This window comes from Anolis sagrei, chromosome 1 (genome assembly GCF_037176765.1).
Source record: "Anolis sagrei isolate rAnoSag1 chromosome 1, rAnoSag1.mat, whole genome shotgun sequence".
Lineage (NCBI taxonomy): Eukaryota > Metazoa > Chordata > Lepidosauria > Squamata > Dactyloidae > Anolis > Anolis sagrei.
In genome coordinates, this window is record NC_090021.1 from 38,185,211 (window position 1) to 38,209,043 (window position 23,833).

Sequence of the window (23,833 nt, forward strand, 5' to 3'; positions counted from 1 at the left end):
TGGATTATGCAGAAGAGCATAGTCAGTATCCCTTGGGATAGATGGTTCAGTTTCTTTCTTATCTTTGTGACTGCTGGAACAACTTCAAGTAAATGTAAAGATTTCCCCTGACATTAAGTCTATTGGGGTGGGGTGGGGTGGTGCTCATCTCCATTTCTAAGCCAAAGAGCCAGCATTGTCCGTAGACACCTCCAAGGTCATGTGGCTAGCATGACTACATGGAGCACCATTACTCCCCCAGAAGCAGTACTTATTGATCTACTCACATTTGCATGTTTTCAAACCACTAGTTGGCAGAAGCTGGGGCTAGCAGTGGGAGCTCACCCTGCTCCCCGGATGCAAACCACAAACCTTTTAGTCAGCAAGTTCAGCAGCTCAGCAGTTTAACCTGCTGCGTCACCAGGGGGAATGACTGCTGGGATGACTTAAAATCCATCTAATTATCCTATTAGCTGTACTTCTTTAAGTACATAAACTGACATTAACATTTGTATTTAAATATGTAGTTCTTTAAAATGATGCAGTTTTAAGGTCCACAGTTATGCACCTTAAAACTTCATGTGCTTCAAGCATGACCACTGGCCTGTTTGCTGCAGGTAATGGGAATTGTAATCCAATACTTCTATTTGGAGGAGCTGCCCCAGACCATGTGATTATTCTTCCACCTCAAATTCTATTGTATACAGTGCCTGTAAAGATGAAATGTATTATTGGCAGCCATTGTAAATTACAAAGTCACTGGAAGAACTGCATATCTGTGAGGGTCATCGCATAGCAAATTATATCAATTTTTCTGCTGGAATTTGCAATTCATTCATAAGTGAACTGTGGGGAAAAGATCTGTCTAATTAATCCTACCCCTATAACTACGAGCCTTTGAGTATTTCAGGTACACCACAGGGGACACCTATGATTTCACAAGAACCTGTTATAGTCTGCATTGCCATGATAGAGACTGCCAGTTGTATTAATTACAATTTTTATAATTTTACTAAGATAATTGCTGAAATTGCTGGCTTGAAACAGAGGGAAAAATGTGTACCCTTCAGCACAATTGTGTTCAGACCTAATAAGTGTAAACTGCTATGGAACTACATCCCCGCAAGCCATCCTATAAATGCATTCTGGAGGGTGCAGAAAGACTGGGCCCTGGGCCAGCAATTAACAAGTAGACCAATCTCATGAATTATTGATACCAGATAAGTAAATTGCTGCATCAACAATACAGACTGCCAGAATTTCTCACAGACTGTGTAGGGGGGGGGGGGGGGGATGGGGGTCTTCTTTTCACCCTTCCTTTTCCTTCCTTCCTTCCTTCCTTTGACAAAATATTAGAAGTCTTTCCTACTGTTTTTTTAAACAGCACAAAATCAATTAACTTGACTCCAGTAGCAAAGTAACAAGCAGGCTACATTATAGACTGCCAGTCTAGGCAATGGGATTTCTACAGACAGCTGCAGAAAAATGATCTAACACAGTTGAATCACGTTTCATTATCAGCTTGGCCACAATAACAAACCCCCACATTATCCAAACGAAACAGTGACCAATGTAGTTGTAAATGTTCATGAGCCATTAGGGGCCCTTCCGGACAGGCCCTATATCCCAGGATCTGATCCAAGGTTTTCTGATTTAAACTTGATGTCCCCACTGCCAGATTATCTGGGATAAACAGAAAACTTGGGCCTGTCTGGAAGGGCCCTAACAGTGGTTAAGAGATTGAGAACAGGTGTTTGGCTTGTAATCTTCCTATCTCTCCTTGCCCAGCTCAACCTGGAAAAATTCCTTTTGTGGACTACACTTCCAAGGACCTCATCACACTAGAGAATGAATCCACTTTAAATCCAGTTTCTGCCTCCTGCAGAATTCTGAGCTTTGTGGTTTAGTGAGGCTATTAAAGTATCCTCCCTGAACTACAAACCCCAGACTTCTACGGGAAGCAGAAACCGGATTTTAAGTCGTTTTTTTCTCTCTAGTGTGATGAGGCTACAAATCCTCAGGCCATGCCAGAAGCTGGAGTCCTAGCTTCCCCAATAATCCACAAATCTGTTAGAGGTGGGAACTACTTTTATGTCTCGGGTGAAGGATGCCAAGTAGTACACAGACTGGTACTTTTCTTTGAACAGCAGAAAGCAAGTCCAACATAAAGGATCCCTGTGTTGTTCCTCACAGAAAACCTATGGACCTAAAGAAGAAAAGAGTACTACTTAACTACTGAACACAAGGCAATATTTCTACATCACTTCTCTTGCATCTCTGAGACCCATTGTTTTATGGATAAGCATCTCTATCAGAGTGCTTACAACTTATTTTTCTCAAACCAGAATTTCTAACTTTTCTTAATAAGCTGAGACCCATACAAGCCTTGTGTTCATGCATTATGTTTTCACTCAAGATATCTTTGATTAACCAACATTAACCCAGAAAGTTACATTTACCAGGATTGGAACAAATCAGGACCTTGAATCAACTTCAAACTAGGACCTATTTCTATTATTATTATAAAAGACAAAATGGTTACTTATTAACACAGAGGGGTCCTGTGGGAACAAAGCCTTGAAGTGAAAAGTGAAATTAGCGATCTAGCAAGTAAACAGCATTTGTTTAAATCAAGGTTCCTGCTTCCAAGATATTTTCATTCAAGAATGTTTAATCAAAAAAAGCTTATTGTATAAAGTCTATGTAAAAAGGAATCAAGTGGTTCTCTAATTGAACTAGAACTTATAACAGACTCTTCTTCACTGGATGTTTTTACACAGGTTAGTTAGCTATCTTATCAGTGTTTTGGATTTTGGATTTAGAATATTTGCATTTACATGATGAGATTTCTAGGAGATAACACCCAGGTCTAAACAAGAAATCCATGCAGGTTTCATATATACTAGGCTTGGTTGATTAAAAAATAATGGTTCAAAACTCGTTTCGGATGTAGGGGGCTCTGGTGGTTCCATTCGGAATTGAATTCTGATTTTCCCACCCCCAAAATTCATAATTTTCCAAAATTTTGGAAACTTCAGAATAGAGTTGTTAATGGCAGACACGCATGCACAGTTGGAAAAAAAAACAGCACTGGCACTGGGGAAACTTCAGGGGCTCTTCCACTCCTCACCGAGGGGCTCTTACACTCCAGGCCTGCCTCGGCTGTCAATGCGGAGGAGGATGAGGAGGAAGCGATCCTCCACCTCCTCCTCCTCCTCCTCTCACGTAATTCATATTATCAAAGTAGAGGTAAAGGTTTCCCCTTGACATTCAGTCTAGTCCTGTCGGACTCTGGGGAGTGATGCTCATCTCCATTTCTAAACCAAAGAGATTCATTGTCCATAGACACCTCCAAGGTCATGTCACCAGCATGACTGTATGGAGCGCCATTACCTTCCCACAACCAGTTTCAAACTGCGGACCTACTGCATTATGCATTATGGAGACTCATAGAAGGCAGCTAAACTGCATGATAGAAGTCTACATCACTGAGTATATACATAATGCAGTTTCACGATGCATTACATGGCAATGTATATGGGGCCTGAGAGCAGATCAGGTATTCCTTCTAGGTGTTTTGGATTTCAACTCCCACAATTCCTAACATCCTCAGGCCCTTTCCTTTTCCCCCTCAGATGCTTAAGTGGAAGAAGAGGAGGAAAAGAATATGAAGAAGGAGAGGAGAACGGAGAGAAAGAATGGAAGGGGAAAGGAAGGGGGGATTCATCCAGGCTGCATGCTTTAACAAGCTTTCCAGGACCCCAGCAGAATGCAAGGGAAAAGGAAGGGGGGAATTCATCCAAGCTGCCTTAACACGGCTTTCCAGGCTTGAGCCAAGGCCAGGGAAGAGAAGTGGAAACGCTGAATCATTTCCGACTCACTTACTGCTTCGTAACAGAAATGGCAGAAAAAGCTTCAGAAAGGGAAAGGGACTTCCAGTTTCCTTAAAAACTTCAAAATCACTTCAAAAATCGAATCTTTCCAAATTTATTCCGAATTACGAAGATTCCGACCGAACCTAACCATGCCTAATATATACCTTGGTAAAGGTAAAGGTAAAGGTAGTCCCCTGACATTAAGTCCAGTCATGTCTGACTCTGGGGTGTGGTGCTCATCTCCATTTCTAAGCTGAAGAGCCAGCGTTGTCCGTAGACACCTCCAAGGTCATGTGGCCAGCATGACTGCATGGAGCGCCATTACCTTCCCGCCGGAGCGGTACCTATTGATCTACTCACATTTGCATGTTTTCGAACTGCTAGGTTGGCAGAAGCTAGGGCTGACAGCGGAAGCTCACGCCGCTCCCCGGAATCGAACCTGCGACCTTTCGATCAACAAGCTCAGCAGCTCAGTGCTTTAACCCACTGCGCCACTGGGGGCTCCTTGGTACTGTTCCATTATCCCATGGAGACCACTAGGGGGCACTAGAGAGAGAAGGATAGTCCATTTTATAGGAGTGGAAGGTGGGTTGAAGAAGTAAAACCATTCCCCCTGTTTTGCTGTTATTCCCCCCACTCATGTCCCTGTAACAGAAACAACTCTCATTTATAATATGGGAAGTGGGGAGGGGCATAACCAGTGAAAACAGGGAAAGGGGTTTTCCTCCGTCAACTCCTCCTCCCACCATAAAATGGACTATCCTTTACAAGTTAGGCTTTACAAGTAAAATTGCAATGCAACACTTTATTATCATTAGTAGAGCACTTTAGACCTAGCACCTTGATGAGATCTGCACTTTATTAATGCGCCTTTAGACCTTGCACTTTATTAAGGTGCCTCTATGAATGTGTGCTGCTGCTAGCTAATTACGATCATTACGTTAACTGACGAACTGCTCTCAATTTTAAGCACTTTATGAACTATCCCATTGTAGCAGTCGGAACATCAATTACCATCAATTACCATCTGTATTGCTGCTACCCATGTGGTCCCCTGCCCCCATTTGTGTATTGTTCTTGTTGCTTTTTTGTAACGGAGGGGGCAGAAGAGGTGGTGTGCTGGAGCCTATGAGTGAAGATGTGGCGGGGAGGGGGGAGGAGGGAGAGAGGGGATGTTGGCAAGAACCTTTAAGCCTAACAACAAGTGTAGAAGAACGGGATCGTTTGGCTCGGAACTGCGGCATGGAGGGGGGGAGGTGTTCCACTAGCCGTGGGGCCCCCATAGAGGTCGTGGTGGGAAGGAGGAGATGCGGGAGACGGAGACCTCGAATTCGGCTTAATTCGGACCGCTTATCCAAATTAACTATTCCCAATCGGTCTCCGAAGGTAAATTGGTGTAACCAGGTGAGCGGGCCCTCTGGCTTGAAGGTGGTGTTGTTGAACGCCAGGTCTGTCAACGGAAAGACATCTTGGATCCAGGATTTAATCCTGGAGGAGCGGGCAGATCTGGCGTGCATCACGGAGACCTGGTTGGATGAAGCGGGGGGCGTAAACCTCTCCCAGCTTTGTCCTCCAGGTTTCTCCGTGCAACACCAACCAAGAGCCGGAGGACGGGGAGGCGGGGTCGCAGTGGTCTATAGAGATTCCATCCATCTAACCAGGACCCCCATCCCGCAGACCACAAACTTTGAATGCGTCCACCTGAGGGTGGGTGACCGGGACAGAATAGGGATTCTGCTAGTGTACCGTCCACCTCGCTGCACTACAGTCTCCCTACCTGAGCTAGCGGGGGTGGTCTCGAGCCTGGCGGTGGAGTCCCAACGGCTCCTTGTGCTGGGGGACTTCAACATCCACGCCGAGGCAACCCTCACAGGTGCGGCTCAGGACTTCATGTCCGCCATGGCAACCATGGGGCTGTCCCAACGAATAACTGGCCCCACCCACTGTGCTGGACACACATTGGACTTGGTTTTCTGTCAGGGATGGGAGCAAGGTGGCGGGGTGGAGGAGTTGTCTAGCTCTCCGTTGCCATGGTCCGACCACTTCCTGATTAGATTTAGACTCACTGCGCCCCCTAACCTCCGCAAGGGTGGAGGACCCATTAGGATGGTCCGCCCCAGGAGACTAATGGATCCAAGTGGATTCCTGACGGCTCTTGGGGAGTTTCCCGCCGCCGCGGTAGGTGATCATGTCGAGGCCTTGGTCGCTCTCTGGAATGGGGAGATGACCAGGGCTATTGACAAGATCGCTCCGGAACGTCCCCTCTCGAGTAACCGAGCTAAACCAGCCCCTTGGTTTACTGAGGAGCTGGCAGCGATGAAGCGAAAGAAGAGGGTTCTAGAGAGCGTGTGGCGCTCAGACCCAAGCGAGTCAAACCGAACACGGTTTGTGTCCTTTTTAAGGGCATATGCCGCGGCAATAAAAGCCGCAAAGAAAACTTTCTTTGCGGCCACTATTGCGTCTGCAAAAAACCGTCCGGCGGAGTTGTTTCGGGTTGTCAGAGGTCTTTTAACTCCCCCAATTTCAGGTGGGAGCCCTGACAACTCGGCAGCACGCTGTGAAGCATTTGCTCGGTTCTTTGCAGACAAAGTCGCTTTGATCCGCGCTGGGCTGGACGCCGCATTAGATGCAGTCTCTGTGAATGTGACACAAGCACCTGCTTGTCCGATTTTGTTGGATTCTTTTCAGTTTGTGAAACCCGAGGATGTGGACAAGATACTCGGAGGAATGAGACCCACCACGTCCATCCTAGACCCCTGCCCATCCTGGCTTCTGAAAGAGGCCAGAGGGGGATTGGCCGAGTGGGTAACGGTGGTGGTTAATGCCTCCCTTCGGGAAGGCAAGATTCCAGCGAGCCTAAAACAGGCTATTGTAAAGCCGCTGTTGAAGAAACCATCACTCGACCCCACTAAATTGGACAACTTTCGGCCTGTTTCCAATCTTCCCTTCTTGGGCAAAGTCATGGAAAGCGTGGTGGCCTCACAACTCCAGGTATTCTTGAGAGACACGGATATTCTGGATCCGGCACAGTCTGGTTTCAGACCGGGACATGGTACCGAGACGGTCTTGGTCGCCTTAGTGGATGATCTGCGCCGGGAGCTAGACAGGGGGAGTGTGTCCCTGTTGGTGCTCCTGGACCTCTCAGCGGCCTTCGATACCGTCGACCACGGTATTCTTCTGGGGCGCCTTGCAGGGATGGGTCTTGGGGGCACTGCTCTGCAGTGGCTCCGGTCATTTCTGGAGGGTCGTACTCAGAAGGTGTTGCTGGGGGACTCCTGTTCAGCGCCACAGCCGTTGACCTGTGGCGTTCCTCAGGGTTCCATCTTGTCCCCCTTGCTGTTTAACATCTACATGAAGCCGCTGGGTGAGATCATCCGGAGTTTCGGGGTGCGGTGTCACCTGTACGCAGATGATGTCCAACTCTGTCACTCCTTCCCACCTGCTACTAAGGAGGCCGTCGAAGTCCTGAACCGGTGCCTGGCCGCTGTAATGGTCTGGATGAGGGCGAACAAACTGAAATTAAATCCAGACAAGACAGAGGTACTCCTGGTCAGTCGCAAGGCCGAACAGGGTATAGGGTTACAGCCTGTGCTGGACGGGGTCGCACTCCCCTTGAAGGCACAGGTTCGCAGCTTGGGTGTGACCCTGGACTCATCGCTGAGCCTGGAGCCTCAGGTTTCAGCGGTGACCAGGGGAGCATTTGCACAGCTTCGGCTCGTGCGCCAGCTGCGCCCGTATCTTGGGAAGTCTGACTTGGCCACGGTGGTACACGCTTTGGTCACATCCCGCCTCGACTACTGCAACGCTCTCTACGTGGGGCTGCCCTTGAAGACGGCCCGGAAGCTACAGCTAGTCCAACGCGCGGCTGCCATGGTGTTAACGGGAGCAGGACGCAGAGAGCATACAACGCCCCTGCTGTCCCAGCTCCACTGGCTGCCGATTCGCTACCGGGCCCAATTTAAGGTGCTGGTATTATCCTACAAAGCCCTAAACGGTTCCGGCCCAAAATACCTTGCAGACCGCATCTCGGCCTATGAGCCCACGAGGGCCTTGAGATCATCCGGGGAGGCCCTTCTCTCGGTCCCGCCTGCCTCACAGGCACGCCTGGCGGGAACGAGAGAGCGGGCTTTCTCGGTGGTGGCCCCCCGGCTGTGGAACACCCTCCCTGTTGAAGTCAGACAGGCGCCCTCCTTGTTGGCCTTTCGTAGAGGCCTAAAAACATGGCTCTTCGAGCAGGCCTTCAACTGAAAGTATCTTGAACGACACTGGAATGGACTAGGATTACGAAATTGGCTATGACCCCAGGACTTGACGAAGCGGATTTTTAGGATAAGTATATGTTATGTTTGTATTGTCGAGTTTGTATTGTCTAGATCGATTGTACACTGTTCTTTTTTGTTGCTGTTCACCGCCCCGAGTCGCCCTCGGGCTGAGAGGGGCGGTCAATAAATGCAAAAAATAAATAAATAATAAAATAATACAACACTATCTGCAAATAAAATGGTCTTCAAGGGAGCACAACGTCAAGGGAGGACCTACACTTCTCTTGTTGATAGCTATGGTGGAAACGCAGTATTGTAAGCAGCACCAAATAAATATACAGCAATAAAAGGAATGTTATGATTGCTCAATTTATAATACTGACCTGGATGTTCTGCTTTTGCAGGTTTTCACAAGGTTAGAACTGGAATGTAGCAAATTTGAGCTAAAAGCACCATCCACTTTTCTCTCAGGGAAGAGATGAGAAGTGTGTGCATTTGAGTGTAAGAAACAAGTCAACTTCCTTTTTTGTTTGCTCAACCGTATTGGTCACTACTTAAGCAACATCAGAAAGGCCACTTTATCTGACCACAACAAAATCCTGAGTCAAGGTTTTCTAGCAATGAAAGGGATGTAAATTCTATGTCCCTGTCTGTAATAAGAGCATGTCTGTAATAAGAACAGATGAACTAGGAAAACTTCAAGAAACTGCATTTTTAAAAGAGGAACTGTGAAATAGTTAATTCCATCAGTAATTTTTCTGCCCAACCTATCCTCTGTGAGAGTGTTTTCCTCCAGAGCTTGGGAAAGCCACTTTTTGGACCACAAATACTAGATTCTCCTGTGCTGATTCTGGCAGTTATACTACAAAAAAACTTTAATCTCCATCTTTCAATCACATCTTTGGGGACTTCATTTTTATTGTGCTATTGTAAACACAAATTTGGAACATTTGGGAAGGAAAAACAGCTGAAGGGGGAAGCAGTGGATAAACGATCAACCCTAAATCTGGGTTGCTGTAAATTTTTCAGGCCATATAAGACTTACGGTTATCGGAAGCAACTCTGAGCCATTTTGATTGAAGAACTGTCTTATGGAAATAGTTCAGAGACACAATCATAACGTTTTTTCTACGGGGATCTTTTTCTCTTTTTTTGGTTATTTAAAAATGTAACACTAAAATTCAGATATGAGAGCCAGCATGGTCTAGCATAGTGGTTCTCAACCTTCCGAATGCCACAACCCCTAATAGAGTTCCTCATCTTGTGGTGACCCTCAACCATACAATTATTTTCGTTGCTATTTCATAACTGTGATTTTGCTACTTTCATGAATCGTGATGTAAATATCTAATATGCAGGATATATTTTCATTCACTAGACAGAATTTGGCACAAATATGCGATATGGCCAAATTTGAATACCGGTGTCATTTGGAAATTGTAGTTGCTGGGATTTATAGTTGATCTACAATCAAAGAGCATTCACCACCAATGATGGAATTGAACCAAACTTGGCACACAGAACTCCCATGACCAACAGAAAAGTTCACCAAAATCCAGAGATCACTGTGGACTCAAACAATGATGGATCTGGACCAAACTTGGCACGAATATTCAATATGCCCAAATGTGGAAACTGGTGGAGTTTGGGGAAAATAGACCTTGACATTTGGGAGTTATAGTTGCTGGGATTTATAGTTCACCTACAATCCAAGAACCTTCTGAACCCCACCCATGATAGTATTAGGCCAAACTTCCCACACAGATCCCCCATGACCAATAGAAAATACCATGTTTTGTGATGGTCTTTGTTGACCCCTCTGACATCCCCCCAGGGGTCCTGACCCCCGGGTTGAGAAACACTGGTCTAGCAGATTGGGATTCCAGAAAGATTGGGATTCCAGAAAGTCAGAGTTTGAATCCTTTCTCAGCTACAGAAACTCATTCAGCGATTTTGGGCAAGTCATATTCTCCCAGTCACAAAGGAAGTCACTGTCATATCTCCTCCTGCCATGACATCTGAAAAAGTGAATCTGGCTGTACAATAAACTCAAGGAAGAAATGAAAAGGGGGGAAAAGCATGTCTAAAGAATGGAAGAAATTACAAATCACCAATGAAGAATACAAATGTGTAGTTCAAGCTTGCTGTAATAATGTAAGGAAGATCAAGCTGATACTAGCTAGGGAAGCAAGGAGCTACAAAAAGGGTGTTTCAAATATGTTTGAAGTAACAGAATGATGAAGGAAATGGTAGGAATGCTGCTCAGCAAGGATGTCACAATGCTAAAAGATCACAATGAAAAGGTTCAATATTCCTTTTACTTCATCCCACCCACTGCCTGCTCCCTACCTCTGCATTAGCAGAGACCTTGGCAAGGAATCTGAATTGAAAATCAAGACTGATAAATAGTTAATCACTTAGTTAATTTAAATGTGTACAGGAGTCTGTCTAAAAGTATCTTAATGACCATATACTGTAGTGATTAGTAGGAGCCAGAATGGGTCATGAACAAATCTTGCCAAACTAATTTTTTAATGGCTCACTGGTTCAGTAGATGGTAGGAATAATGTGGATGACATTTTATCTGGATTTCAGCAAAGCATTTGATAAAGTCTCCCATGATATTTTGCCTGGTTAATTGAGTAAATATAGAATAGATTGAAACAGCATCACATGGATCTGTAATTGGTTGGAAAACCTTGCTGAAAAAGGGTTCATCGGTGGCTGACTGTGCTTTAACTTTGGAGTGAGCTCAGAGAAGGGCAATGGGAATGATAAGCATTGTGGAGAAGAAAAGGTATGAGAAGACTTGAGGGAGATTGATGTTTTCAGCTTGATTAAGCGAAGATTGAAGGTTGACGTGATTATACTTTATCAACATCTTAAGGGCTAACACAAAGAGGAGCCATTTCAGATGGTAGGATCAAGTCTAAGTATGCATTTACAGGAGGATATATATCAACTGAATATTAGAAAAAGCTTGGCAGTGAGTGCAGTTTGATAATAGAAACAATTGCTTAGTGTGGTTGCATCTCCTTCTCTTGGTGTCTTCAAAAACAGGCTGGACAACTACCTGCTAGGGATGCTGTAGCTGGAGATCCTGCATTGAGAAGCAATCTGGACCTGATATGGCCCACTCCAACTCTATGAGGCACATAACAACCTGTCTTAGGTGGTGAAATTCTTGAACTCTTACTAGCTTCACACATTTGCACAATAACCCAGTGGCACTGGACACACAGAACTGGGGGATTCTGGGAGATATAGCCAAAGGGGGGCTTTTCCGAGTTCTGCTTGGAAACCTATTTCCAGTCCAGTACTAGGTTGTATGAACTACTGCTCACACTCTCCCAAGTTAAAGGGGGACCTTTCAGCCATGGATCTTATTAGACCTAGCAGATGTTTACCACAACCATTACCCTGTTGCTGTAACTATCAAAACTAGGGGAAAAAATGCACATATCATATTTTTTCAGTCTAATTCTATCTGGGCCTCACATTCTCGGTCACTCCCGGTTATTGAAACAGCTGCCATAAAATGGAGCAGTACACTATAAGCTCAATTTCCTATTGACAAAAACGTAATGATTGATGCAAAAAATAATTAAAACACAATTAAACATGGTATCATATTAAAACCCCACTCATTAAAAAATGTGTAAATGTTTTTAAAAACTTAACAATAAAGGTAAAGAAAGTGGAGAAATGTTTTAAGGAATATGTCTTACAACAGAAAGGCTAGAAAATTTTTACCAATACATAAAATATGAATGGGAATTTGTGGGAATAGTGAGTAAATATAACCCCCCCCCCCCCATGGCACAACACCAGAGGCACTCCAAATGGCCAGCTACTTGTCAAAGGACATATAATAGAATGCCAAGTTTGCAAACTTTGTACCTTTTTAAAAATGCAATACAACTGTTTGGTTCGCTCCTGACATGATAAATAAATAAATAACTGGACTTGCTGACTGAAAGGTTGGTGGTTTGAATCCAGGGAGCAGGGTGCGCTCCTGCTGTCAGGCCCAGCTTCTGCCAATCTAGCAGTTTGAAAACATGCAAATGTGAGTAGATCAATAGGTACCTTCCTTGGCGGGAGGTAACGGTGCTCCATGCAGTCATGCTCGCCACATGACTTTGGAGTGCTAAGGACAATGCCAGCTCTTCAGCTTAGAAATGGATATGAGCACCACCCCCCAGAGTCAGACATGACTAGACTTGATGTCAGTAGAAACCTTTACCTTATATAAAAAGGCTTTAAAGCTATAAAGTTAGAGGAAATAAGGAAGCAGTAGTAGTCTCTGTGAACAAAAATAAATAATAAAGTTTTCTTTTCACCGAGTGGAACACAAGAAGATTAAGGAAGAACTTGTACTTCAAAGAGAAGGAAGGAAGTCTAGACAAGACACTGAAGAAGTGCCTTTACTTTTTATTATTTAGATGGATTATGTTATGTTTGTTTGGTTTAAGTGCATCCTTTTTGATGATGTATGTTTTTGCTGAAATTTAACAAAAACATTTAAAAAACAATACAAATAAAAATATAGCACACGCACATACAAAAGACTCTTCTGTAACTAATTAAATAATCAAATGCCTGTTCAAATATGGTCTTTGTATGTTTGTGTTCCCTCAAGTCTCCTGTCAACGTAGGGTAATCCAATGAATTTCATAGAATTTTCTTAGGCAAGGAATATTCAGAGGTGGTTTTGATCATTCTTGCCTCTGAGATATAGCCTACAGCACCTGGTATTTGTTGGCAGCCCATCCAAGTCCTAACCAGGGCTGATCCTGATTAGCTTCTAAGATGAGACAGGGTCTACTGTCTTTAGGGTATTATTTTTTTGTCTGTCAGTGAAAGAACAATATGGTATAAGTAAAATTTAATAAAATAAGTTATCAATTGTTTTTGTTCTATATAAGACCCTAAGCAAAAATATCTGCCGGGATACTTATGAGAAGAAGTGCCATGTGCCCGGCTGCTTCCTACAGTATAGAACTACAGCTTGGGGGCTGCCAGGTGCAATCCTGCCTCCCTATCCACTCACCAGCTACAGGGGTATGCCCAAATATGCCCAGGTATGATCAAATGGGAAGGAAAGAGCAGCCTCTAGATCCAGGTTGCTCCTTTACTTCAGAGCTGCAGTCTGGGTACACTCCTGAAGAAGGAATCCAGGGACACCTCTGCAGTCCATGAAGCCCTGTATTGACCTGAGAAACCCAGCAGGGGCTTGTAGATATCTTATTCTGCAACATCAAAAAAGTAGGTATGAGAATCACCCCTACACCCCTATTTACATCTGTATATCTCTGACTTGGCCACAGTGATCCATGCTCTGATTACATCTTGTATAGATTACTGCAACGCGCTCTACTTGGGGTTGCCTTTGAAGATTGTTCGGAAGCTTCAACTGGTCCATTGGGTGACAGCCAGGTTGCTCACTAGTGTGGCGTACAGGGAGCAAATTACCCCAATGTTGTGTCAGCTCCAATGGCTGCCAATTTGCTACCGAGCACAATTCAAAGTGCTGACTTTAGCCTATAATGCCCTAAATTGTTCCGGCCCAGCCTACTTGTCCAAACATATCTCCCCCTATGAACCATCTTGGAGACTAAGATCGTCTAGGGAGGCCCTCCTCTCAGTTCCACCTTTCTCATAAGCACAGCTGGTGGGGACAAGAGACAGGGCCTTCTCAGTGGTGGCCCCTTGGTTGTGGAACTCACTCCCTAGTGATATCAGAACAGACCCCTCCCTCCTACTGTTTAGAAAAAGAATCAAAACCTGGCTCTGGGAGCAGGCCTTTGAAAAATAGAGCAGTGCAGGAATGTTAGTATGGAATATGTGCAATTTGACCTTGGAATGGCTTTAGTCTCCGATTCTGGATAATGTGATTCATTGAAATGTATTGTAATTATATCTACAATGTCTTCATTTTTAACTTACGTTTTTATCTGATACTGTATGTTTTAAGACACCGTGGAGATGCAATTGTAAGCTGCTTTGAGTCCCCCTCAGGGTAGAGAAAGGCGGGACATACATAAGGTAAATAAATAAATAAATATGTCACCAAGGATGCTGGGCAATATTTCAGCTTAGTACTTAAGCCTGTGCAGTCAGTAAATTGCTAACCTCAGAATTTCTAGGGGTCATTGCAACAGACTGCTTTTTCAGCAGCCAGTTTCCTGTTTAATTACTGCATTGTGGGATTTCCCCACTTTGCTTAAAGCAACGTTGTTTGATGTACATGCTATGAGGTTTATTTATTTATTTAAATATTATCTTTAATGAATTTATTTAGAGAGTATTTTGTATTGTAATTCAGTTGAAGGGCCAAACACATCTGGAAGCAGGATTCAATGTTTGCATTCTTAGCTGGATTAGGTTTGTTTCCAAATCCTACTAACAGGGATGCAGAGACATCATTGTGTTAGAAAGAGGTTGAAACACCATGATTTCAATAGGTTTAGGCACAAATATCTGTGCCAATGCCAGTCTCCCCCAAATTGATGCCCTCCAGATACTCTGGTCAACTCCTATAATCCAGTGATTTTGGAGATGCTATGACCTACAGACATAAGAGATATACTGAATCAGACTTAAGGCTTATCTAATACACATTCTTTTCCAGACGGTGGCCATTCAATTGCCTACGAGGAACTTGATAAGAGAACATGGGTACAATGGCACTCTCCAAGTCATGTTTCCCTCTAACAGCACAATGAGTATTCCTTATCCAAAAAAGGTGGGACATGAGAGAAGCCTCCCACAGGATGGTAAAACATTCGGGCGTCCCCTGGGCAACATCTCTGCAGACAGTCAATTCTCTCACACCAGAAGCAACTTGCAGTTTCTCAAGTCGCTTCTGACACAGAAAAAAAAATCTAAAAAAGGTTTCAGAATTTTTTTCAGATTTCAGAATTGTATATAATATCTCAGAGATGGTACCCACATCTAAACATGTAGTTTCACATACATCTTATAGACATAGTTGGAACATCATTTAGAAAATCATTTTAATAATTGCATGCATGAAATAAATTTTGTATACACCAAAACATCAAAAAGCAAAGGTGTCACTATCTCAGCCACCCATGTTGACACTTTTGGATTTTGGAAGATTTGGTGATTCTGGACTCTGGATAAGAGATGCAATTCCTGTAATGAACAGAGCCACACAGGAAATGATATATAGCCAGCCTAAAATCTGTATTCACAGTCGGTCCTAATATCCATGAATTTATCTAAACATCCCCAAATTCACAATATCTTGTGGAAGTGAAGTCCATAGTTCTACTAGGACTTCACTTCACTGCTCTGCCTTTCCTGAATTCAGCCTCAGTTGACGACCCTAAGTCCCAGAGAAGATGGGAACCTCTTCCTATCCATTTTTCCAAACTATGCATAATTTTAAGGACTGACAAACAAGACATGGATTCAATGTGGTCTGTATTTTATCTCCTGTTGTCTGCAAGCAACTCAGTTCCTCTGTGTAACATGAGGAAACTAATATTCCTCCCCCCTTGTATTAAAGGATATCAGAATAGCTTTTAAAATATCATCTGGGATGTCAAAACGTACAATATAATAATGTTCCTACCTATTCTTGTAGCGAGCTGCATGAACAGAAAAGATGTGCAGAACACTGAGTACTCAGGATAGTTAGAGGCAATGCCAAGTGCGCATGTGAATCATCTGTCACTTGGATGTCAAAAGAAAAGAAAAAAAGGTCCAATGACTCTAATAATCAGAGCAATAGACAGTCTCAGTTTACTCTGATCAATTTACAAAGGATGTTTTGCTTTTACAGCAAGCAAATGTTATGGCCCTTTCCCCACCTGGGAACTGTCCTCTCCTGCACAGCAGCATGGTTTACATTTTCTTAACTTTAGCAAAAGGAGAATGATTATAATAAAGTAGACAAATAATGACAAAGTGATAAAACTGGCAGGGCTATGAAACCTTTCATCTTAAAGTAAACATTAAAACCAAAATATATTAAAGTAAACATTAGGTAAAGATAAAGGTTTCCCCTGACATTAAGTCTAATCGTGTCTGACTTTGGGGGTTGGTGCTCATCTCCATTTCTAAGCCAAAGAGCCAGCGTTGTCCATAGACACATCCAAGGTCATGTGGCTGGCATGACTGCACAGAGCGTCGTTACCTTCTCACCGGAGTGGTACCTATTGATCTACTCACATTTGCATGTTTTTAACTGCTAGGTTGGCAGAAGGTGGGGCTAACAGAGGGAGCTCACCCCGCTCCACAGATTTGAACCTGTGACCTTTCAGTTAGCAAGTTCAGCAGCGCAGTGGTTTAACCCACTGTGCCGTCAGGAGCTCCACAAGTAAACATTAGAATAAATTAAATAGGACATAATGATAAACCGGAGGTCATGGCATCAAGCTCTACCAATAATTATTTCCTACACATATCAAATACAGCATCTTAAAGGACAAACTCTTCTGCTATGTCTTTGCTTCAAAATTACCTTTTCATTTGAAAACTAGCTTCAGTGGTAGTGATCTGTAGCAGAACACAAGCATCAGACATGGGACAGGGAAATTCTTATCCCTATATTTTCCTTTTTTAACCCCCCCCCCCCCCCCCCCGCACATGCCTTTCCTTGGGGAGCAAAGATGCACATGCTTACTTTTTTCCCATGGGGAAGTAGAGTATTTGAAGCAGTGGCAGAAATGTTTCGTGAAAAAGACTGTTGGAAGGAAATCATTTAGACAGATTTAACAAGAAACATAAGAAATCATATTCCATTGAGTTTAGCACTTGATATGTTGTAGCCAACAAAGCCGTATGGTGCATATACTACATAGAATCATAGAGTTGGAAGAGACCTCGTGAGCCATCCAGTCCAACCCCCTGACAAGAAGCAGGAAAATTGCATTCAAAGCACCCCCAACAGATGGCCATTCAGCCTCTGTTTAAAAGCTTCCAAAGAACGAGCCTCCACCACACTCCGAGGCAGAGAGTTCCACTGCTGAACAACTCTCACAGTAAGGAAGTTCTTCCTCGTGTTCAGATGGAATCTCCTTTCTTGTAGTTTGAAGCCATTGTTCAGCATCCTAGTCTCCAGGGCAGCAGAAAACAAGCTTGCTTCCTCTTCCCTATGGCTTCCTCTCACATATTTATACATGGCTATAATGTATCCTTAGTTTTAGAAGTCTTTTTTTTTTTTGCCAGCCAGCCCTCATCATTTCCTTCTTGTCATCTGTATAGCTGGAAGGTTTTTTTAAAAAGCAGAATCAATATTGGGAAGATGGTTGAGAGCTGGAGAAATACCAATTTTCAGTGTCAGACTGAAGCCGATATTTGCAGTATACAATGAAATAAATTGTGATTTGGGAAAGAACGAGATTCTATACTAATTGATCCTACTGTAGCGGTGTGAGTATTTTATGACTTCCCTTCTGCTAGTCTAGCTTACAGATCTATGTTTTTTCAACATGTTGGAAATAACTACTGAGACAGGCTTATCGTCTCCCATCCTTTCTTTACTTGTATTTTGTTGTTCATGCATGTTTAGAAAGGGAGTTTGGAGACAGAAGCCTTTCAACTTGTCTATTTTAGTCAACAAAAAGATAAGTTTACTGTATTGTTAACTGCAGACACACCACTGCAACTCAGCACCAAAAGTCTGTGTTTTTTCCAGCCCTCTTTCTGATGACAATGCTGTTAAACATCTTCCAGCCAGAGAGAGAAAAAGGAGGAAAAGGTGGACTGGGTGGTTCCTTGTAAAAATGAACTTATCAAATACTTTGCTAAGTGAGGTAGCTTGTACACAATCTCTCTCACACATACACAGTCACATACACATTTAAGGTGTTTCTTTACAATGGCTGCTTTTCCATTCTATACTCTATAGATCACTTTCCGCCACTTAAAAGTTTGCATATTTCTTTAACACGTAGGGACATAACAAAAGCAACCACCTTAGGAGTTCTGAATGTATCATTCCTTAACACTTGATTAATTGGATACATTCACAAATATAAGTACAGATTTATATATCCCGAAGCCATTCTGGCATTACCTTTATCCCGAAGTCATTCTGGCATTATTATTATTATTATTATTATTATTATTATTATTACTTTATTTGTACCCCACTAGCATCTCCCAAGGGACTCGATGCGGCTTACAACAGGCCGAAGCCACAGAACAACAATACAGCAAAACAATACAAAGCAAATTAAAAGCAGTTAAGCAAGTAAACAAAACAGTAACAATACATCAGACAATTATTAAAACTGGGCCGGCCGGAGTAGTGGGTACAGGATTAAAAGTGCTGATATTGTGGGAGGAATATAGGCATTACCTTTCCCCTTACATGAGACTACTACTTGCAAGTTCAGCTACTGAGACAAAGGTCTTAACATGGTCTCCTGTTAGGTTTTATGATGCTTCCTGAGTCTTTAAACACATTCAGTTCTCAATGTCAAAGAGGTATAAGGTACTGATGATGTACTACTGATACAGCGCTGATTTTAAAGCTACATTAACTTTACAAAGCAAATGCATCTAAATCACTACTTTTCCATCACCGGGTGCCCCCGGTGGCGCAGTGGGTTAAACCCCTGTGCCGGCAGGACTGAAGACCGACAGGTCGCAGGTTCGAATCCGGGGAGAGGCGGATGAGCTCCCTCTATCAGCTCCAGCTCCTCATCCAGGGACATGAGAGAAGCCTCCCACAAGGATGATAAAAACATTAAATCATCCGGGCGTCCCCTGGGCAACGTCATTGCAGACGGCCAATTCTCTCACACCAGAAGTGACTTGCAGTTTCCCAAGTTGCTCCTGACATGACTACTTTTCCATTCCACATACATCAATGGGCCCATCCAGACAGTACCTTTATCCCAGGTGCTTCCGCAGCAAACAGGAGGGTGACCAGATGCTGTTCCCTGTAAATGCGAAAGCAATTGCTACAAAAAGCAAAAAACATGTGATTTCCCAGTGCTGGAATATCGCGGTTTTGAGCCAAATATGCAAATCTTCACATGTGTGTATGTCCCTGTAATCGGAAATCATGAGATGTTTTAATTTGGGTTTGTTCCCAGGTTTTAGATTATTGTTGATGGGTCGGTTCCTAAAAAGAAGGTGACATTTGAATAGAAGGCAAAAACTTTGTTTGTGTGCCAGAAAATATGTGAAGGGCACATTTTCTCTAGCCAGGACAAAGTTGTGCTTCCCTAGTAAATGCTGTGCATCTTTCCACAAGAAAAGCAATCAGGAAGAGCCATGCATAACCTAGGAACAGCACTCTGTTGTTTGATACAAGTACACAACCAAATCTGTCTGCACAGATGGCCAGGCAGCCAGGATCTAAAAAGTGTCAGTAATGACAAAGTTCTGTTCCTGGCTTGAAAGTGTGTGTTCCTCTTTGATTTTGCAGTGCTGACTTGGGTAGAAGTGGTACTACCCCGTAAACTTTGTTTGTGTGGCAGATACGTCATGGAATGTCTGGAGGGTACAGTTTCTCTGGCCAGGACAAAGGATGGAAGTTTTGCAGTGATTTTCTGCAGTGATTTTCCACATATCTGCATATTGAGGGTTTTTAAAAAAATGCCGAATATTCTAGCAGAAGTCTTGTGGTGGCCATCTTGGGAGTCTCTAAATCTCGAAAGAAAGCATCAAGCCTGGACAATGGAGGCACCAACAGGTCTGTATGTGGACCTCTTTTGAAGTCCTGGGATTTTTTGCCCCTGTTTAAAACCCGTTATTTAGTGCTGTCTGAAAGCACCCAAAGTTAGCTATCTATGACATCAGTGACTTGAAAGGGGGAGAGAGAATCAAACCGCCTTCCTATTTATGAAAGCTTTCTGTCTGCATCATTCTTACTTCTTGTTGTTAGCAGAAGTGGGACATATACAAATTACAAGATTAGAAAACAATACATTCATGTGTATGTACATACATAGAAGTTTGCATGAGATTTTAGTATCAGCAGAAGTACAAAGTTCAATTCAAGGGGGTTAAAAGTGTGTCACTGGTGAAGACTTGTGCCCTGTTTGCAGTTTAGTAAATATTGTTTCCTGCATGAGATACAGACAGAAGAAGATTGGTGCTGAGCCATCCAATAGGCGCTTAGCACACCTGTGCTGAGTCATGAAACCTAGCACAGGGGAAAAAAAAACTCTTTCTAGAAACTTTTAACCCCTTTAACTTTTAAGAGGATAATGTTTCACAAAGAATTGGAGAGTCTGATGGAGCAAAGCCTCATGAGCTTATCATTCAAGGTGCAGGTGCTCACCTACAAAGCCCTGAACGGTTTGGGACCACCCTACCTGCGTGACCGCATTTCCATCTACGAACCCACACGCTCGCTCCGGTCATCTGGGGAGGCCCTGCTCGTTATCCCACCTACGTCGCAAGCGCGCTTGGTGGGGACGCGGGACAGGGCCTTCTCTGTGGCGGCCCCCCGACTTTGGAATGCCCTTCCAAAAGAGCTTCGTCAGGCCCCTACTCTGGCAGTTTTCAGAAGGAACCTAAAAACTTGGCTGTTCCGATGTGCCTTCGCAGATTAGGAATCCCCATCCCAAGTCCTAGATGCACTTTAGCACAACTAATGTTGCTGCACACCGCACTTTAATCCTACGTTCCTCCTGCCATCTCAGCACTTTTAACCCTGTACCCCATTGCGCTGGCCGAACCAGTTTTAATAGTGTCTTGATGTATTGTCATTGTGGTTATTTTGCTTAATTGTTTGATTTGCTTTGTTTATTGCTGTGTTATGTTTTCTATTGTATTGTGTTTTGTGGTTTCGGCCCGTGTAAGCCGCATCGAGTCCTTCGGGAGATGCTAGCGGGGTACAAATAAAGTTAATAATAATAATAATAATAATAATATCTGAAACAACTCTGAGAAACCTAAACACACCAGCAAGTTCAGTCTAATTAAAGACAATTAATTGGGAAAGGGGAGTGAGTCAATAAATTGCATTCATGCAAATAGGAAAAGGGAACCTCCATCCAATAAAGCAGAATCAGAGAGCCATAAAGCCAATAATTACTGGATCATGAGTCAGAAGGCCAGTGGGAATAGTAAACGGAGCAGAGTTAACTTTTGAATAGGATGTACTCAGCACGTAGCTTCTACAGAAAGGCAGAATTTAATTTCTGATTCCAAAAAATGTTATTTATAAATTATAACATCACAGGGTTAACTGTTACTATCACATATGAGATGTTACAAAGCAGTTGAATATTGCAAAATTCTTAAAATTGGAATTTACTCTTTCAAACTGTGAACCAGGACAGAGATTTACATTGGTGCAATTATTTGCCTTTTCATTAGTCCTGTTGCCAAGTATGACAGCAGTAATGGACAGCATTTTAGGACTCCTACATCCAGGCCTGTAGCGAGGGGGTGGTTTTAGGGGTTCAAACCCCCCCCCCCGAAATGTTTCAGTTTTTTTTTAAACCTGGTTTACTCATGAATTTTAACTGGTTAACCAAATCCCCATGCTAAGTCTAAGAGATGCAAAAACTTAAGGGTCCCTCCAGAACTGTAAGCACTATCTCAAGCAAATATTAACAATTTATTCACACTGTCATTACTTGCAGCAATAGCCGATGTAGTGAAGCAACCAAGTTGGGGGGGGGGTGTTGAATGCTCTCATTAAGGAGGCCAGACTTGGTGGAGGTGGTTGACAGGGGCGGAGCTGCAGGCTATTGAAGGCTGCTCTGCCCCCTGCTATGTTCTTTGCTTCAGCATGAGCTAGGAGGCAGGTTTCAACACCCCCCGCAAAATTTTCACCCCCCCCAAATTTCAACCCCTCCCGAAAAAATTTTCTGGCTACGGCCCTGCCTACATCACCACAGATGGATCCCAGGACTCCAATTTGCACCCCCCAAAACCACCTTGAAGCATCTTGACCAGGCATGGGCAAACTTGGTCCCACCAGGTGTTTTGGACTTCAACTCCCACAATTCCTAACAGCTTCAGGCCCTTAAGTTTAAGCAGCTGAGGGGGAAAAGGAAAGGACCTGAGGCTGTTAGGAATTGTGGGAGTTGAAGTCCAAAATGCCTGGAGGGACCAAGTTTGCCCATGCCTGGTCTAAACCCTATCTTTCTTAAAATGTTGAGGGACATTCTTGGATAAAAATGTCTCAATAACTCTGGTATGGAGATTTTGTTTTTAATTGCTTTTAATCTTGATAGTTTAAATGTATTTTAAATATTTTGGGAGGTAATGTTTTCGTTATATTTGTTTTAATTGTTGTATGCACCTTGAGTTCTGGATTGGGATATAAACAAAGATAGTAATCCCTTGAGATAAGAGTTTAATTCATTCCGCAGCTGAGTTCCTAACTCAAATAACTCTTATCTTAAACCTGATTTCCCCATTGAAATGCATTGAAATGCCTCAATTCCCACAATTTCCCAGCTTCTGCCAACCTAGCAGTTCAAAAACATGCAAATGTGAGTAGATCAATAGGTACCGCACCGGCAGGAAGGTAACAGCGTTCCATGTAGTCATGCTGGCCACATGACCTTGGAGGTGTCTATGGACAACGCTGGCTCTTTGGCTTAGAAATGGAGATGAGCACCAACCCTCCGAGTCGGACATGACTGGACTTAATGTCAGGGGAAAACCTTGACCTTAACCTGGCTGCACTCTGCTCTGCTAGACACCCAATAGCCCTGCACTGCGTACCTTCAAGGAACACGGGTGACATGTCCAGCCCATTCTTTGAAAGAGCTCATGGGGACATTTATTAGGTCTGGCAGGAGGGTCAGGAAGTTGCTTCCCAGTGTGTTCTCCCTTGGTCCATCCAGCTCTGGAGCAGCTCTCAGCAGGGCTTCAGGTGGTGGGAGATGCAGCACCGCCTGGCAGCCTTTGCCTGAGCAGGGCCGGGCTCTTCTGGCCTCCCTCGGCCTCTCTCCCCGCCTTCTAGTCCAGTTTTCTTCACAGGCGCCCGGGCAGGACAGCTCCCCACATTGTTTTCATGGACGTTTTCTTCCTCGGGCCAATTCCCAGCGGGGAGGCGCCGCCTTCCCCTTCCACACTCCCGCCTCTCCCAAATCTGCAGAAACTGTGGACGGAGCGAATGCTTCCCGAGACCCGCCGGGACCTGTTTGGGAGCGCCAAGAAAGGCGAAAACGGCCGCCTTAGTTGGAAGTCTTGTGGTGGAGTTGAGGGGGGAAAGGACAAGCCCGCGCTCTCCCCTTCATCTCCGCCCTCTTTGGTTTCACAATTCCAGGCACATTTGTTTTCTGGGAGGCGTGCAAAAAGGGCTCGCAGGGCAGCATGCAGGCTCCAAGTCAAATAAAGCCAGTTTCGGGTGAGAAAAGGGATTCACGGCTGAGGAAGAGGACCAGCCAAGGCGAGGCCGAGCGAGGAGAGAGCGCGCAGCAGGACCCTCGAGTCTAGGCTCATAAACCCCAAGACAGGCATGGGCAAACCTGGGCCCTCCAGGTGGTTTGGATTTCAGTTCCCAGGCCTCCCACCATTCCTAACAGCCTCAGGCCCCTTCCATTCCTCCCTCAGCCGCTTAAGCTTGGGCCCTCCCTCCAGGTGTTTTGGACTTCAACTCCCACCATTCCTAACAGCCTCTGGCCTCTTCCTTTCCCCCCTCAGCTCTTAAGCTTGGGCTATCCCTCCAGATGTTTTGGACTTCAAGTCCCATGATTCCTAACAGCCTCAGCCCCCCCCCCCCAGCAGCTTAAGCTTCGGCTATCCCTCCAGGTGTTTTGGACT

At 44.1% G+C, this 23,833-nt stretch overlaps 1 protein-coding gene across 1 annotated transcript in view; it reads right to left on the reverse strand.

The window, feature by feature from the left end:
• The window catches only part of TLR5 (toll like receptor 5), a 30,137-nt gene extending 6,640 nt beyond the window's left edge, over nucleotides 1–23,497 (reverse strand). Inside the window, exon 1 of the mRNA XM_060754207.2 lies at nucleotides 22,790–23,497. Within this exon, the coding sequence (XP_060610190.2) occupies nucleotides 22,790–22,822 (33 nt within the window). The 5' untranslated portion in view covers nucleotides 22,823–23,497. The remainder of the gene's footprint in view (nucleotides 1–22,789) is intronic.
• Nucleotides 23,498–23,833: the final 336 nt, after the last annotated feature.